Source organism: Vombatus ursinus, unplaced genomic scaffold, assembly GCF_900497805.2.
Source record: "Vombatus ursinus unplaced genomic scaffold, bare-nosed wombat genome assembly UNPS02015030.1, whole genome shotgun sequence".
In the NCBI taxonomy this organism is placed as follows: Eukaryota; Metazoa; Chordata; class Mammalia; order Diprotodontia; family Vombatidae; genus Vombatus; species Vombatus ursinus.
The window spans coordinates 1,994,814-2,011,504 of record NW_020954808.1 but is presented as its reverse complement, the minus strand read 5'-3'; the positions used below and the strand labels follow the sequence as shown (position 1 = coordinate 2,011,504).

Below are 16,691 nucleotides of genomic sequence, written 5' to 3'. Positions count from 1 at the left end.
AATTTATTAAGTGCCTACAACATGTCAGGCTCTGTGCTAAGCACTTTCCACATATATTATCTCACTTGATCCTCACAACTATCCTAGGAGGTATGTACTGTTATCATCCTCATTATACAGTTGAGGAAACTGAGGCAGTCAGAGGTTAAATGTCTTGACCAGGGTCACACATCTAGTAAGTGTCTGAGATGGGATTTAATCTCAAGTCTTACTAGCTCCAGATCCAGTACTCCCACCTACCTTTCATTAGCAACCTTCCTTTGGGTTGAGGCCACTTTTATCTGTTTGGGGTAGATCTCAGGCGATAAACATTTACTGTGTGCCAGGCACTGTGCTAAACTGAAGATGTATAGAAAGACCAAAGGGTCTCTTTCCTCCAGGGGCTTCACTTTACTTCTCTTCCCATCTCGCAAACACTCTTCACACCACAACCAGAAATGCCTACCCCACTACTAACGGTAGTATTTAACAATGATTAAATAAGGAAAATCTGGCCAGGGGGGTGGAGTTCCTGCTCAGCTAGCCACCAGGCACTTACTAAGGATTCAGTATGTGGGCCAGGCTGGCCAGGCTGGGGCTCTGACAAAGTCATCATCAGACTCCAGGATGTCCCAATGGGAGAACTTCTCAGGAAGAAGGTCAGGACTGAGTGTATGGGGACAGTGAGGACACTCCTTTTCCCAAGAACTGGTTTATTACAGTAATAACACATAGCAGTTATTCTACAACCTGGCTTTATTTAATGACCTCTCTATTCTGGGTCTGGAATTATGTCTATTTTACTTCTCAGCCCACAAGTCGGTTTTGTGGTTGTTGTTTCTAGTTATGTTGTGCACACTGGCTATGTCTGGTTACATCACTTGGCATCATCTCACTTGATTACTCTGCATTCATTCATTCTTTTTTTTTTTTTTTAGGCAATTAGAGTTAAGTGACTTGCCCAGGATCACACAGCTAGTAAGTGTCAAATATTTGGTCTGAGGCCTGACTTCAGGGCTGGTGCTCTATCCACTGCACCACCTACCTGCCCCCCATTCATCCTTTCTTAATAGCATAATAATATTCATTACACTCATGCAGACTTCTTCCTTGGGGTTTTCCAAGTCATCTTCCGCAAAATAAAACCCTTTTGCTACCACTGGAGGTAGAAAGGAGATACTGAAGGAAGCCTGCTTGTTGTAATTTGATGCTGCAGACCCTGCACAGGGAACATTTAGCAAAATGGCGACTAGAGAATAAAACACACTTAATTATATCATCTCCTGACAGACCACTCCTAGTACTTGAGCATTCTCTTTTAATGGCCCCCACAAAAGCTGCTGCTAAAAATATTTTGGGACATAAACAGCCTTTCTTTTTATCTTTGGAAGGTTCTTTTTCTTTCCTTGAGAGTAAAGAACACTGAATCCAGAGTCAGGAAGATGAGTTCAAATCCAGCCTCAGACCTGTCACCCCAGGCAAGTCACTTGACCACTATCTGCCTCAGTTTCATCTGTGAAATGGGGATAATAATAGCACCTCCCTCCCATGACCATTGTGAAGATTGTGATGGGAATTTTGGATACGTGATTTCCTTTTATTCCTCTTGCAACTTTTGGGTAACTAAAGGTCTGTCTGGAGAGTCAGGATAAGGAACCAGAGAGAGATGGAGTAGTGTGTAACAGCGGCCAACATCAGCGTCTACATCATGAACTGAAGATAAATAAGGCATACCAAGAAAAGAAAGCTTCGGGACCTTACAAGGATGACAGCAGGAAGCTATGCCTAAGGGGCTCCACAGATGGAGAAAAGTTCTTCCCTCGATTTGGGAACTGTTACCCCTCTGCCACATGGGTTGTTTGAGCCCAGCAAGTGGCCTCAATGGGAGGTCCCCATCACTCTGTCATCCTGAGTAAGGGGGCTCCTCAAACCAAGTAGGGCATCTCTTGATCACCCCCACTACACCTGGAAGTTGTCTCCTACCCAAGGCCTTTCCTGTTCCCCTCAAATGTTAGGATCCCCAATATTATTTTGTTATATACCTTGTATTTATCTGGTGTTTATTTATCCGTATGCTATTGTTTCCCAAATACAATGTAAGCTCCTTAAGGGGTAGGTATTATTTTGTTTTTGTCCTATATCTCCAGCATCTACCATAGTGCCTAGCACACAGTAGGCATTTAATACTTGCTGCCTGATTATTTTTTCCCTCTATAGAGCAAGTCCTGGATGAAGCAGGACAAAGAGAGGTGGAATGCAGCTGCCAGTGTGGTTGTCAGAGCTATTTTTTTCAGTGTTGGCATCAACTCTATCATCTGGTGATTCTTCTATGGTAATCGCCATATGTGAGCTTACGGTCCCAGCACACAAGACCAGGACCCACTACATCTTTGTGCCCTTCTAGGCCTGGGAGTTTTTTGGCAGTGACTTTCTCTGGGCTGGCCTGGGTTGGTCACCACCCTCTGTGGCTGCATCGAGGAGAGGTATTGGTGGCTGCTTATCTTTTACAGGCTTTTTGGGATCCCTGTCCAGGATGAAAAAGACAAGAGAAAGTGCCTGATTAAATGTGCCTTGTGGCCTCTGGAGTTTATTTCCCTTGGGTTTCCACTCATTAGTTTTGGTTTCCTTGCCAGGTTTCTTGATTTTAACATCTTTGCAAACAAAATGAGTCTCTTGATCTCTGGATTCTCATTAGCCACAGGCACTCTGTGGAATACTGGAAAAGGGATATCTAATTTTGTGCATGACTCCAGGGCACAAATCAACATGCTCACGAACAAGACCCAGTTCTCTGACCAGCCTGGCTTCATGCATTCTGTGAAGGAGGAGGCTGAGGTCCTCACCAAGTTCTAGGGCACCTTAGGGGTGTACAAGAAGTGGCAGATCAAGATGGTGCTTCAGACCAGCCATCTGGATGCCTGACCCTGAGAGGGTGATGGGTGCCCTGGAAGCCCTCCGCATCCTCCTCTCAGACCCTGCGGCTCTGTTCATCTCCATCCTGGCTGCTGACTCCAAGGTCACTGCTGAGTGTGGAGAGGTCTGGGAGGCTGCGCAGCCTACCAGGCAGTGGCTACCAGTACCTCAACCCACTCATCACACAGTCCTTTTCCGTGCCCCACATGGAAGGGAAGGCTAAGAAAAATCTCCTGAGGAAGATTATCAGGACAGAACAAGAAGACCCAGCAGCCTGAAACCACAATGGCGACCTTGAGGATGGGACAGAGGACAAGAAAGGTCTGTGGCACATTGTCACTAGTGAACTCCAAGGCATCACTGACAATCTCCAGCAGGAGAAGATTGAGAACTGTCTCTTGGACAGCAAGGCCGTTAAGGAACGATGAGTTTACACCAGTGGAATCACACTGAAGCTTAGTGGTCATAAAGTGAAGGCGGGGAGGCCATACTCGCCTGGGTCCCCCTGGCCACCACGTCACGTGGGCTGCTCCAGAAGATGACCAGCAGTGAGGGAGATATATGGGGATGGCTAGGGACAGAACGACCCAGAGGCCAGTGGCACAACCCAATGGAGCCATTAGGAAGAGTAATAATACTGACAGACCCTGCTGCCTTGAAGCCCAAGACACCATCAAGCTGGACAGCTTGGAACAGTATTGTCAAGGCTGTCACTGAGTTGGACAGTGTCACGGAGTGAGAAAGGTGATGGAGCTGGACAGGGACCCTGAGATCTCCCAAATGCTCCATTTCCTACCCAAGGAGCTCAGATTCACTGTGCAGAAGGCCCTAGCCTACTGGGGAATCACAACCAATCTGGACACGTCCCTGGAGTGACACACGGAGCTGATCCAGAGCAGCCGGATGCCGAAGCAAGCTGCCTGGTGTCATTGGGTCCTCCCCTTTCCCCTCCTGATGGTGTCCCCAAAAGAAGTGCACCAGGTGGTGAGGAGCTGGGGGTCTTCTTGGTGTCTCCTCCCTGCATCACACTCATCCTTTCCCTTCCCAGCACTTCTCTCTTCCCTCTTCTCTCCCTTGCCACCCTCATCTTTCCCCTTTGCAGAACTGGGATTGGGAGGAATTGACCTATTCAGGGCCTGAAACAGGTCATCCCCTAACCGCTGGCCACTTTGCTTCTCCCATAGCCGGAGCAGAAAGCCAACCCACTGGCCATTTCTGGAACCAACATGAAATATGTAAAGAGGATCTGCAAGAACCTCACACTTACTAGCTGTGTGACCCTGGGAAAGTCATTTAACCCCAACTGCCTAAGCAGAAAAAAAAAACAAAACCCTTTAGGGGCGAGCCCGCTTTACAGCCTCAGCTCTGGGATCAGACAGAGATTGGGCCAGCTTCGGTAACAGCTTCCTCGATGTCCTGCACCTTGGAGGCTGCCCCTGGAGAGCAGGAGGATGGGGGGAAAGCAGCCAATGAAACCCGGGCCTCAGCTCGGTGTGCAGAGCCAATCAGAATGAAGTACCGACTTACCCTGGCATTCAAGGCCTTTCTGCCTTCCTCTAACCATCCCCTCTTCTAAAGCCGGCATAGCATCCTCCCTCCCCTGTATTCATCAGGATTGCTCCACCCTTCCCGTAGCACCCAGCTAAGGTCCCAGATACTTCCAGGAAGCCCTCCATGCCCAGGCCGGCCCCCAAGCATCTCTCCTTATTCTCAGCTCTCCCCATCTGGGCCCCTCTTTGGGTGCTTTAGTTGTAACAGCAGCTCCTACTTCTGCAGCCTCTTACAGCTCACCAAGCGTACTCTTAACATTCACGAGAGGTTGACGGGACGTGAATTATATTCCCCTCTTAAGGCTAAGGCTCAGAGAGGGGAAGGGACTTTCCTGGTGTAACTCTGCAAGAAAGGGAGCCTAGAAGTGCAGCAGTGCTTAGTCTTACTTGATGCTGCCTTAACGCTGCCTCCTTCTTGTCGATGGTCTTTGGTTTTTTTTTTCTTTTTTGTTAAATTCATTATTTTAAAAAATGGTTTTTTTAAGAGCAGGGAGAAAGAGAACTGGGAGGGACCTCAGAGCAGTGGTTCTCAAAAGTGCAATCTGGAGATCACTGAGCCCCTTTCAGGGAGTCTGCAAGGTCAAAACAAATTTCAAAATCCTAAAACATTTTAATTTCCAATATGGTATCAACATATAACCCACAGAAATAAAAACTTTTGGGGGCAGGGAGTCCTCAATGTTGTTGGATTTTGGTGTGTGTGTGGGGGGGGCAACCGGGCCTAAGTGATTTGCCCAGGGTCACATAGCCAGTAAGTGTCAAGTGTGAGGCCAGATTTGAACTCAGGTCCTCCTGAGCCATCTAGCTGCCCCTTCAATAATGTTTAAAGAGTGTAAAAGGGTCCTGAGACCAAAAGGTTTGAGAATCATTGCCTTACTGCATGCTGGGATACATCTGGGAGCAGAAAACAGCTCAAATGTATATAGTGCTTTAGGATTTTTAAAGCAAAGCACATAAATTGTCTCATTTGGTTCTCACAACCCTGTGAAGGTGATAGTGTCCCTATTCCAGAGATGAGGAAACGGAGTTACAGAGTCAGTGACTTACCCAAGGACCACGCAGCTGCTAAGTGTCTGGGGCAGCATTTGAACCCAGGTTCTCCTGGTATTACATCCAGCATTCTACACACATTGGAAGGGATCGTAGAACATGGATTGCTGAATCAGAGTGGAGCTTTGGGAAGTAAAATGTTAGGGCTGGATGGAGCCCCACAGAGTTTCAAGTCCCAACCTCCTCCAGGTAGCAACCCGCCATACCCCCGAACAATGATGATCTCTGGGGATAGAAAATTCATTACCTCGCAGATGAGTTCATTCCACTCTTCATGACCTGCATTGCTGTTTCCCTCTACGTGATGCCCACACCTGCCCTCACATTAGGACCACATGCAGTATGACTGCTTAGCTGTCCCTACAATGATCATCACCCTAAGGAACCATTCGTTGTTTTCCATTTTTATCGCCGTCTCAGCTTTGCAGACAAGGACGTGACCATGCATGCTCCTAGAAAACGTATCCTCAGAAATAAACCAATGCATCTGTGATCCCGTCCATGTGGAGGATTCCTGCGGACGTCTGCTTTTGCTGGCCAAAGCACAGCACCAAATCGTCTGTCTTGGCTACTGACATATGCGAGCAGAAAGAACTTCACGTTGCATGAATGAATCCTGCCCCTGCCTCCTCTGCTTCCAGCTCGGACTCGAGAAGGCCTCTGAGAGAACACAGTGTGGCAAGCATCCGTCTCCAGAGGCCCCTTCTAACAGGAACAACTTCTGGTACCTCTACTCCAGCCAATGCCAGGGGACACCTACACCGATGCCCAGTGAGGGGCAGGCCAAGCGAGCCTCCCGCTGACTGCTGCAGATCTTTCCTACTTCCCCACTCTCTGGGGCCTTCCTCCTTACCAAGGTTACACCTGCTATCTCGGTGTAGGATTTGGTATTCATACATGTTGGCATTTGTTATCCCCCGTGAGAACCTAAGCCCCTTGAAACAACTTTGTGTTTGTGTTCCTGGTGCCTAGAAGTGTTGTTCAGTTGCGTCCAACCACGGAGTTCTCTTGGCAAAGATACTGGACTGGTTTGCCATTTCCTTCTCCAGCTCATTTTACAGATGAGGAAACTGAGGCAAACAGGGTGAAATGACTCACCTAGGATCACACAGCTAATGTCTGAGGCCAGATCTGAACCTGGATCTTCCAGACTCCAGGCCTAGCACTCTACCCACTGCACCACCTAGCTGCCCCATAGAACACAGTAGTAGGTGATTAATAAATGCTGAGTGATCGAACAATATAGAAAATGTAAATAGTTTATTAGAAAGAAAACTGGAAAAAAATTTTTTAACAGAAATTTTCTCTGATAAAGGCCTCATTTCTCAAATATAGAAGGAACTGAATCAAATTTATAAAAATAAAAGCTATTCCCCAATTGATAAATGATCAAAGGAGAGATCAAAGCTATCAATAGACACATGAAAAAAATGCTTTAAATCAATAATTTGGGAAATGCACATTAAAACAACTGTGAGCTACCATCTCATACCTATCAGATTGGCTAATATGACAAAAAAAGGAAAATGATAAATGTTGGAGAAGACGTGGGAAAACCGGAACATTAATGCCTTGTTGGTGGAGTTGCAAACTGACCTAACCATTCTGGAGAACAATTCAGAACTATGCCCAAAGGGCTATCAAACTGTACGTGCCTTTTGACCCAGCAATAACACTTCAAGGTCTGTATCCCAAAAAGAGCAAAGAAAAAGGATGTGGACCTATACGTACGAAGATATTTATAGCAGCTCTTTTTGTGGTACCTAAAAGTGGAAATCGAGGGGATGCCCATCAACTGGGGAATGGCTGAACCAGCTGTGGCATATGAATGTAATGGAATACTATTGTGCGATAAGAAATGACAAGCAGGATGGCTTCAGAAGAATCCAGACACTTACGTGAACTGATACAAAGTGAACAGAACCAGAACACTACACAGTGTGTGATGATCGACTATGAATGACTTAGCTACTACGATTTGATACAATTCCAAAGGACTCATAACAAAAAGTGCTATCCACCCCCAGAGAGAGAGAACTGATGGACTGAGAATGCAGACTGAAATAAACTTTTTTTCACTTTTTACATTTTTGTTTTTTGCAACACGACTAATATGGAAATGTTTTGCATGATTTCACACATATATCATATTGCTTACCTTCTCAGTGGGTAAGGGAGGGGCTGGAGGGAGAGAATTCATAACTTAAAAAACTTTTTTAAATGATTATCAAAAATAAATAAATTTATTTATAAAAAAAAAAACCACAAGAAAATGTAAATGATCCCTAAAGGAAAGTGATTTTGCAGGTAAAGGGTCCTAGGAGTTGCTGCTGGGACTCCACAAAAGGTTAAGAAAAGCAAAAAGCAAAACCCCATGAGACTGGCTGGGAAAACATCACCCTAAGGGAAGAGATGGAAATGCTGATTTTCCCCTTTACCAGAGCTCTGCTCGGGCTCCTCCCCCACTTCACTGCAGGACCTTGGACAGGTCCTTTCCTCTCCTCTCGGGGGCCTTAAACATTCCCACTGGTATGCAGCCTGCAGGGGTTCCTTATCACTTCCCACACAGGCCTTCCTGACCAGCATTCAGCCACTCAAAACCACAGTTCAGAAACCCCCGGCGCAATGTGTGTGTTTAGTAAGTCAAACTGAACACACACACAGACACACAGACACACAGACACACACAAAACATTTCCCCATTCACATGTGGGGTACATGGGTTATCCCAACACCGACGGAGAAGACACACAGAGACCACACGTGCAAGGCAAACGTGTTGGAAAGCACACCAGGTACACATGGGATTATTCCTGGAGGACATGCATGGTCAGGTGAACTCTCACCTGGTACTTCAGCATGCCCTCTGGAGATGTCTCAAGAAGTTACCTGCCAAGCATCTGGTCTGCCAGGCACGGTGCCAGCCCCTCAGGGCTGCCATCTGCTGGGGGCAGTGACTGAAATGCCTCTCCCTGCCAAGGAAGGCTCCAGCTCTTTAGAGGGCACAGCAGGGTGTGCTGAGCTACCTGCCCAGATAAATACCCAGCCCATACAAGCTGACCAGGGAAGGCTTAGGCTGAGCGTTTATCCTTCATACACCTCTCTCCTGGTGCTGCCTACAGGTTCCTCACAAAAGCCGTCTTACACGGAGTCGGGAAATTCTTTGAAGTTGCCAAATCTATCTGCACCCTCAAAATACATTCTGGGGACTCAGCACTCAACAAAATCCCAAAAGAGTGGCAAGGAGGTAGGTGTGACACAGCCCTCAACTCCACATGGCCCCTGACTAATGTGCACATGACCTTCAAGTCTAGACCAGAAGGGCTCAGTGGCACCTGTGGACTGCATCTGGGGTTCATGCTCTGGTCTGTATCATGCCTATCTGCCAACAACTAAGCCATCTCCCTGTGTGCCCAACTGTGACCAATCCCTTAGAAATACTTATCAAGCAGGGGACTGGTGGCACGTGCTGTACTGAATGGTGGAGATATTAGGAAAAAAAGGGGTCCCTCCCAGGCATTAGGGCACATAAAATATCCACCCAGAGCAGTTGCAAAGTGGTCTTTGAGGGGAAGCCAAGGCAGCGGGGAGGACCTTGAAGGGTTTCCTGACCAAGGTGGCTATGAGGGGATTCTAAGAGGTGGAGGAGAGGGATGGCACGGAATGTCTCCTCCAATGCCCCCAGATGCCGGGACTCCCAGTCTTCTACCAGCTGTGAATCTACCTGACCAGACTCCTCTCATTCAGCCACCCAAGAATGGCAAGAGAGATTTTGGCAAACACCTACTACAACTGAGGCAGCCCACCGACATCCAGCCCGCTGCTCTCCTGCTGAAGCCCCCTGGGTAATTACCCCAAACACTGCTGTCTGTCCTATACGTTCACTGTGATTTTTAATGACGTTATTAGAATTTGGCACTCTCGGCCGAGCACGACCGTCAGGAGATGAGGCTTCTGTATGAAGAACCGGGAGTTCCCTGGGGCAACAAAACCCAAGGACGGACTGAGACTTGAAGCACAAAGAGGACAGGCCAAAGAACTTTTAATGGAGCATCAGGCGCCAGGCAGAGCAGGCGTCCAGAAGAGCTGCTACAGCCTGTGGAGAGAAGAAACCATGCAATGGTTAGAGACAAGACTCGGGACCAAAGGCTGGGCTGGGACAAGGGCTTGGGGACACTCACTGGAACTCCCGGAAGGACCGCTTCTCCACCAGCTTGACCTTGTATTTCCGCTTGAACCTGGGCATGGACAGAGAAGGGAGCTCAGAGATGAGGCTGTTTTCCTCAGACCCTCTCCCTCCCTATGTGGCCCATCCGTCTGGACCCTCACCTGGCTCTTTCCCTAGGCTCAATCATGTTCCTTCGCTGGAAGCTCTTAAATCGGTCCCGAAGAATGCTACCCTCAGGCTAGGAAAGAGACAAGGAGGTGTCAGGTGGACCCAAGAGCCCCGTGACCCCAGCCCAGCCTCCTCATGCCCTCAGCCCCCGAGGCGGCCCAAACCCGGCCTGCCTGGGGGACCCAGAGTGTCGCCCATTGCCCCAGACTGCTAGCAGAGCAGGGCCTCAGGCGTGCAAGGATGAGTCTCATCATTGGGCATAGGACCCCCCCCACACACACCACTGCCCCCTCCTGCCCCCGGGCCCAATACCTTTAGCTTCCTCAAGGAATCGGCCAGTTCAGTGCTGAGCTGCACATCAAGGTCTGGAGCCTGATATCTAGCAGGAAGGAAGGGAAGGGACATAAGCTACATGTCTACCTGGGGTCTCCTTGTTCATTCCCCCACCCAGATCTGAAATCTTGGGGCTCCTACACAACTGCCTTAGGATGCTAAGAAAAAAAGGGAAACTTTCACCTGGCTGGGGAGACAAGCCATGTTGCCCTTTTCTTCTTCCCCAGCTCCTGGCCTTGCCAGCCAGGAAAGGAGGCCAGGCCACAGGGCGGGACTCACCACGAGAAGATGGGAAAGGAAGGAGAAACACAGGGCAGGCGGGGCTGAAAGCCGAAGGGGTTGGCCAGGGGTGGTGGCGGCAGAGATAGAAACCCCGCTCATTCCCTCCCTCCCCACTAGAAAACCAGGGGATGTGGAAGGAAACACATGGGAGAATGATTACAAAAGGCTAGGGCTACAGTGTGGGGGGCCTCGAATGCCAGACCGTGGAGGGTGGAAGAAAAGGATTCTGAATGGATGAGATACTGGGGCAGACCAGCTAACACTAGGGGGGATATAACCCCTGGCCCAGTTACTCACTTAAGCCGACCCAGCCGTCGGGGTTTCGCGTCCTCCGCCAGCCGCTTCAGCCTCCGTCTCTCTCGCCGCCGGGCCAGCTCCATCAGCCGCTGGGCCACCTGTAGCCTGATGCCTCGGAGCTGGAACACCTCCTGGCGCCTCGTCTTCGCTGCCCGCTCTGCCGCCTGCTGGGCTCTCTATGGGGAAACCCCGGCCCAGGCCCAGGGGTCAGAAGGTGGAGCTTCTGTCCAACCGGCCTACGCCTGCACAAGCTCCCCTGGCACCTGAGCCACCAAGCCACCCAAGGGGGAGTCGTCTGAGAAGGAGCAGGGACGTGCCCCTCACCAACTTCCGGGCCTCCTTCTCCCGCCTCCTCTGCTGCTCCGTCTTCTTCTCTGGGCCTGGGGGTCTGTGCGCCAGGGAACCTGCATCCTCCTCTCCCTCTGGCTCTGCGGGAGCCTCCCCGTCCGACTCCTCCAGGAGCCCTTCACATTGCTCCTTGAACGCCGACTCCTGAGAGGAAGACGGGGGCTGCTGAAGCCTTCTCCTGGCACACAGCCACCCCCCAAGTACAGGCACTCATCACTTCTGGCCTGGATGCCCCCCATCTCCCCGTGGAGCCCTGCCTTCCAGGCTCCTCAATGCACTACTCCCCTCTGCCTTCTTGCTTCGAGGATAAAGTACCAGTGTCTCAGTTCAGAATTTACACACTTCCCCACACGGCTCCGGCCCAATCCCCAGAGCTGCGGTACCCCTCTGGGCGACACCCACTACGTTCCACCCAAGCGACCGGCTGTTTGTCCTCACGCTCCACAGAATATCCCCCAGGATGGTTCCGTGCCACGAGTCTGTCAGGCCCTGCACGCCTGCCCTCCCCCTAGAATTCCCAGCTTCCTTCACACACCGGCTCCTACAGGAAGGCTTTCCTGGTCCCCTTAATCTTGTTTTCAGCTGGGTTATTTTTGGGGGGTTCCAGATTTGAGATTTCTCTGGGACAGAGAATGCCCACTGAACGCTACTGATCTACATCTCTATCTCAACAGATCTCTCTCTACACACACACACAGACACCAGACCTGCATGCTCTAGTCTCACAAAACCACTTGGGGGAGGCCCTGAACTCAAACTTGGCTCTGACCCCAGGTTGGCTCTCCGGCCACTCTGATCCAGTGATGCTCTCCCTGGCCCCTCGGCCGTCCCAAGCTATCCCCTACGTACTTATCAATTGGCAAAGTGAAGGCCCCTCTAGTTTAAAGTCAGTTCTATGATGGAAGGGATGATGTGTGAGGGATTTCTCTGTGTGTCAAGTACTTCACAGCGTCCTAGCATTGCATGCAGGTGGAGATGAGGAGAGAGGACAGGGCTGCGGGGCCACGAGGCTCCCTAGGGTCCCCAGCAGGCACCTGAGTGGGGGCCTCATCCACAGTGGGGAAGGCCAGCTGGCGACTGAGCTTCTCTTCCACCTTCTGCCTCTGCAGCTCCACTTCATGGGCTTCCAGGAGCAGGGCCTGGCAGAGACAAACAGGGACACCAGGTGAGGAGGAAAGGCCAGCTCCCAGCATGTCCCAGGACCAGTCGAGGGGGTCCAGGGCAAGAAGGGAGGTGGTACCTGGTGGGCCTGGAACGAGGGGTTGTAAGAGCCTCCAGAAGATATCACTTCCACAGCTGGGGCCTGAGAGGGCTTGGTCTGCAGGCGCTGAGGTCGCTGCCAAAAGGGGAAGGAGAGAAATGGGGAGAAGGGATGAGAAGGCATGCAGGCCAGCTAGCCAGAACAGAGCGGAAGAAGCCACGGGCTGGGGTCCAGCCTGACTCGTGTGTGGCCCTGCCAAAGTCTCTTCTCTTTCCTAAGCTTCCAATGGGGTTCACGGGATTGAAGGTGGCAGATCGTCCAGTCCGAGGCCTCCATTTTACAGATGAGAAAACCAAGGCACAGAGGGGAAGTGAGCTATCCAAGGGCACCGGCACCTGATCTCAGCTCTCGGTGGCAACCAAAGGCATCTTCAACAGAACATGGGACCTAGGTGGGCACAAGGCCCCTGAGCTTTCATGGTCGAGGGTGCAGGCACCTGAGTCTTTCTCCCTGCCTGGCTGCTCACGGCTGCTGCTTCCCCACGATCCTCACTCCCCAACCTGAGGCCATCTCCAGCAGTCCTGACCTATATCTCGCCAATGAACCCAGAAGGCTCCGGAGGAGAAGATGAGGCTGGTGACTCTGCACAGCCCTGCCTCCCTTAAATCTCATTCACCTGCCCATTATCACACACACACGCACTCCTCACCTTTACTGCCTTCTTCTTGGTCTGTTCCAAGAAGAAGATGTCCTGGCCAACCAAGGGGCGGTCCAGAGGATCTAGAAAGGACAAGGTGGGGGGCAGGGGACAGAAGACCAGGTGTCAGGGAAAGATGGGGATGGGGGATTAAGGGCAGAGAAGGAAGAGGGGCCTCCCTCCAAACCCATCCCCCAAATGCCTCCAACTCAGCTACAAGGATCCATAGTGAACCAAAGCTCTAACGGTAGCAACAGAGGCAAAGAGTTGTGAGGCCCACCCAGGCAGTGGAATTAGAACCCGGGTGTTCTATATCTCGACCTACAGCTTTTGTCAAGTCCACGGACCAGCCATCCCTCCTCTCACTTACTATCCTCAGCCCAGAGGTCATAGAAAGGTCGGCTGGCTGTTTCCTCTGAGTCAGAAGGCTTGGTCTTTGGCTCTGGGGGCTGACGCAGCCGGGCCTGGGCCTTCCGCACCTCCCGGGGTAGCTTTCCCTGCTGGGCCAAGTGCTCCCACAAGCGCTGTTTACGTTTCAGCTTCTTCCCATTGGGGATCTGGTGGGCGAGGATGCTGCCAAGAAGGGGGCAATGAGAGGGGAGATGAGGGAAGAGGACCCAGGTATAAGGAAAACTGTAAACCCATTTTCCTCATCCCCTATGGCCTGGACCACAGCCTCAGTTCCCTGACTTCTGATGGCTCCTCCCCTTGAGTCTCTCACTCTCCCTGGTCCTCTGGCTCTGTCTACCCTCTTCTGAGCCACTGCTCTTGTCCATCCTGCGTGGGAACCCGCCACGACTCTCCATGGCCCACACCATCCCATCGACACTTTTCAGCTTGACCATCAAGATCCCCCAGGCCAGTGCCAGCCTTCTTTTCCCTAAGATCCTGCACATGCTGCCGCTATTCTCAAAGAAAGTCCACTTTCTCCCTCAATACCTCCCTAAAACTGCCCCACCCCTTCCCTATCCTTCACCTGCTCCCTTGTCCTCTCCCAGCTCCTGCCCATTCTGCAACACCTAGTGCAGCCCTGCTCCCTCTGCCAGGAGGCCATTCGTGGAAGGAAATAAAGATGTACAAATAAAAGACAGGGGGCAGCTAGGTGGTGCAGTGGATAGAGCACTGGCCCTGGATTCAGGAGGACCTGAGTTCAAATCTGCATCAGACACATAACACTTACTAGCTGTGTGACCCTGGGCAAGTCATTAACCCCACTGCCTAACCAAAAAAATAAATAAAGAAATAAAAGACAATAACAAAATGTAGTTTAAAAAGAAAAAAGGCAGTCCTGTGCCTGTGTATCAGGCTAGTGGGGAAATATTTCTTCTTATCAGGGAGCTTCTTCTTTTCATAATTCCTAGAAAGGAAATCCCAGGGAGAATGGAGCCAGGGGAAGGGGGAGAGAAAGACACTCACTTACTTTTTTGGGGAAGGTACTTTGGAACGTGATTCTAAAATACGATCAATCCAAAAACGCTTCTTCAGGTCCTGATTTATCTTCAAGTCTGGAGGAAAAGAAAGAGTCAAACAGATGGTCTCTAAGAGCACTTTACACCTTAGCTTCCTATATCACAATTCCCCTTCCCTTCACCCATGGAGAAGCTACAACAATCTGAACTTATCAGGCCAGGGAAGGGGAGCTCCATGTCTCCCTCCTCCTGCCCCAGCCCAACCTCCCTACCCCCCAGGATCTGAGAGTGAGCTCCCATTTCCTAGGCCTGGGTTTTCCCCAACCTTGGTGGGGAAGGAGGAAGCCCCTTCATCTCCTAAATCCCATACACAGGCACAGGATTGCCTTTTTCCTTTTTAAATTATGCTTTATTACTATCTTTTACTTATATACCTTCATTTCCTACTACCCCCCCAAAGCTACCCTTTATGACAAAGAATAAGAAAAAGTTCAGCAAATCTAACCAACACACCAAGCAAGTCAGACATTAAATGCAACACTCCACTGTTTTACCTTAACACAAGACATTTCACTAGAAATTTAACATTAAACATCAGTAAAAATAACTATATTTATTTAACTACCATTTACATTTAAATTAACTGATTTTAATACTTAGAGTATTGCTAAAATATTTTTTTCCCAAAGGTCTCCCCTAGATCTACAATTCCTTCCTTTAAGTATGCTTTAGGCTTCTCTAGGGTGCTGCCTTCTATAATCCACAAAACATCAGATCTAAAAGGGGCCTGGAGGAATCATCCAATCCAATCCTATAATTCTCTCCTGATTTATACTCCTCTCCACTCCTGTTAAAATGTAAGCTTCCTGCAGGCAGCGACTGTTTTGGCTTTTTCCTTCTACTCCCTAGAACCAAGTGTCTGGTACAATTGAGCACTTCATAGAGTGCTTGCTGAATGACTGATCATCGAAGGGGAATCAGCAGCGCCCGTGGAAAGTAACAGCACACTGGGGCTTCCCAGCCCCATTCCAGCACACCGCCTCTCCAGGGAAGCAGGTCTTCTATTTTGTGCTTAGCTTTTCACAGAAGCCGCCCCTGCACTCAATTCCTAACCAGTTCATTATAGTAGTTGCGCCTCTTAAGCCTCGGGAAGAACCTGTCTTTGGCCTCTTTTTTGTATCCCACCAGATCAGGGCAGTGCCCAGCTGGTACGAAGCGCTTAATCGATGGTCACTTATTCATTATCTACTCGGGCTTGCCCCCTTCTTCTCCAGCCCATTCAAGCTGCTGCCAGGCTGGCCGCCCCGCCCCCAGCTCCCCTTCCCCCCAGGTTGCCCACTCCTCGCTTCCCGCCCCCGCCCCCCATCCTCACCCTTCTCCTGGCGCCCCGTGTCCACAAAGAAGAGGTTTTCATCCGGAGTCTCTGAGATCAGGCCCCTGGGGCGAAGAGAGCGCGGATGAAGGCGGGGTGCTGGATGTCACCCCGGGGCGCAGCCGGACTAACGGCCCCCCTCAGGCCCAGGCCCCGCCACGGTGACCCGCTCCCCGAGGCCGGCGTCCACATGGCCCCTCAGCGGCACCGGAAGTGTCCCCGGCCTCCGGACCACGCGCCGGAAGTGCAAGGGAAGGACCGGCTCGGTGGCTCCCGCTCCCGTCAGGCCGACCGGAAGTGTGCCCAGGACCAGCGGAAGTGCCCGTCAGACGCCCACCCACCGTGCCCGACCCCGGAGTCGCTTCGCAGCCCCGCCCTCTCGGGAGCCCCGCCCTCCTCGCGGGCCTACCCGGTCGCGCGCTCCTGCAGCCGCACGTCTTCCAGAAACGTGTCCACCTCCTGCCCCAGCGGCTCCTCCGCGAGACGCCGCCAGCCCCGCTTCTTGTTCCGAGGCCCGCGTCGCCGCCGCCTCGCGGCCCCGGGGTCCACCGAACCGGACCGGAACCCCAGGAACCCCGAATCGCCCGCATCGCGCTTCCCGGCGCCCCCGCGCGCCATCTTGCAAAAGGAAAGGGAATTGTATTGGCGACACCGGATATCCGGCAAGCGCCTCTTCCGTTCCTTGTACTTCCGGCTGCCGCCGCCATGTTGGTAAAGGGAGGGCGCTGTTTGCTCCTCCCATACTCTGAACCTGTGCTTGTTCGGGTTTTCCAGTGTGTTAACTTATTAACGTAAATTACCTCTTTATAATTCAAATTTTACAGTGTTGATTACCGCACTCACTGTACTATACTGCACATCTACAAATGTGAATTCGTATTTGTTATATGTTTGTAGAGTGTTTTGTACTCTGGGAGTCCGGAA

General features: G+C 51.0%; 1 protein-coding gene across 1 annotated transcript; it reads right to left on the bottom strand.

Annotated features, from left to right (window-relative positions):
- Positions 1-9,669: 9,669 nt before the first annotated feature.
- On the bottom strand, positions 9,670-16,424 carry NOP53 (NOP53 ribosome biogenesis factor). The gene is made up of 12 exons (XM_027846028.1): positions 16,177-16,424; positions 15,768-15,832; positions 14,407-14,491; positions 13,357-13,559; positions 12,999-13,069; positions 12,329-12,424; positions 12,123-12,227; positions 11,065-11,232; positions 10,741-10,916; positions 10,141-10,207; positions 9,822-9,898; positions 9,670-9,730 (listed from the first exon to the last, which is right to left on the bottom strand). The coding sequence occupies exons 1-12, from the start codon at positions 16,383-16,385 to the stop codon at positions 9,670-9,672; spliced, it is 1,383 nt and encodes a 460-aa protein (XP_027701829.1). The 5' UTR covers positions 16,386-16,424.
- Positions 16,425-16,691: the final 267 nt, after the last annotated feature.

Coding starts and splice junctions, on each gene's coding strand:
- NOP53 (XM_027846028.1), bottom strand. CDS start 16,385: ATGGCGCGCGGGGGCGCCGGGAAGCGCGATGCGGGCGATTCGGGGTTC. Junction 13,560..14,406: donor AAAGTACCTTCCCCAAAAAA/GTAAGTGAGTGT, acceptor CCTTCTTGGCAG/CATCCTCGCCCACCAGATCC. Junction 9,899..10,140: donor ATTCCTTGAGGAAGCTAAAG/GTATTGGGCCCG, acceptor TCTCTTTCCTAG/CCTGAGGGTAGCATTCTTCG.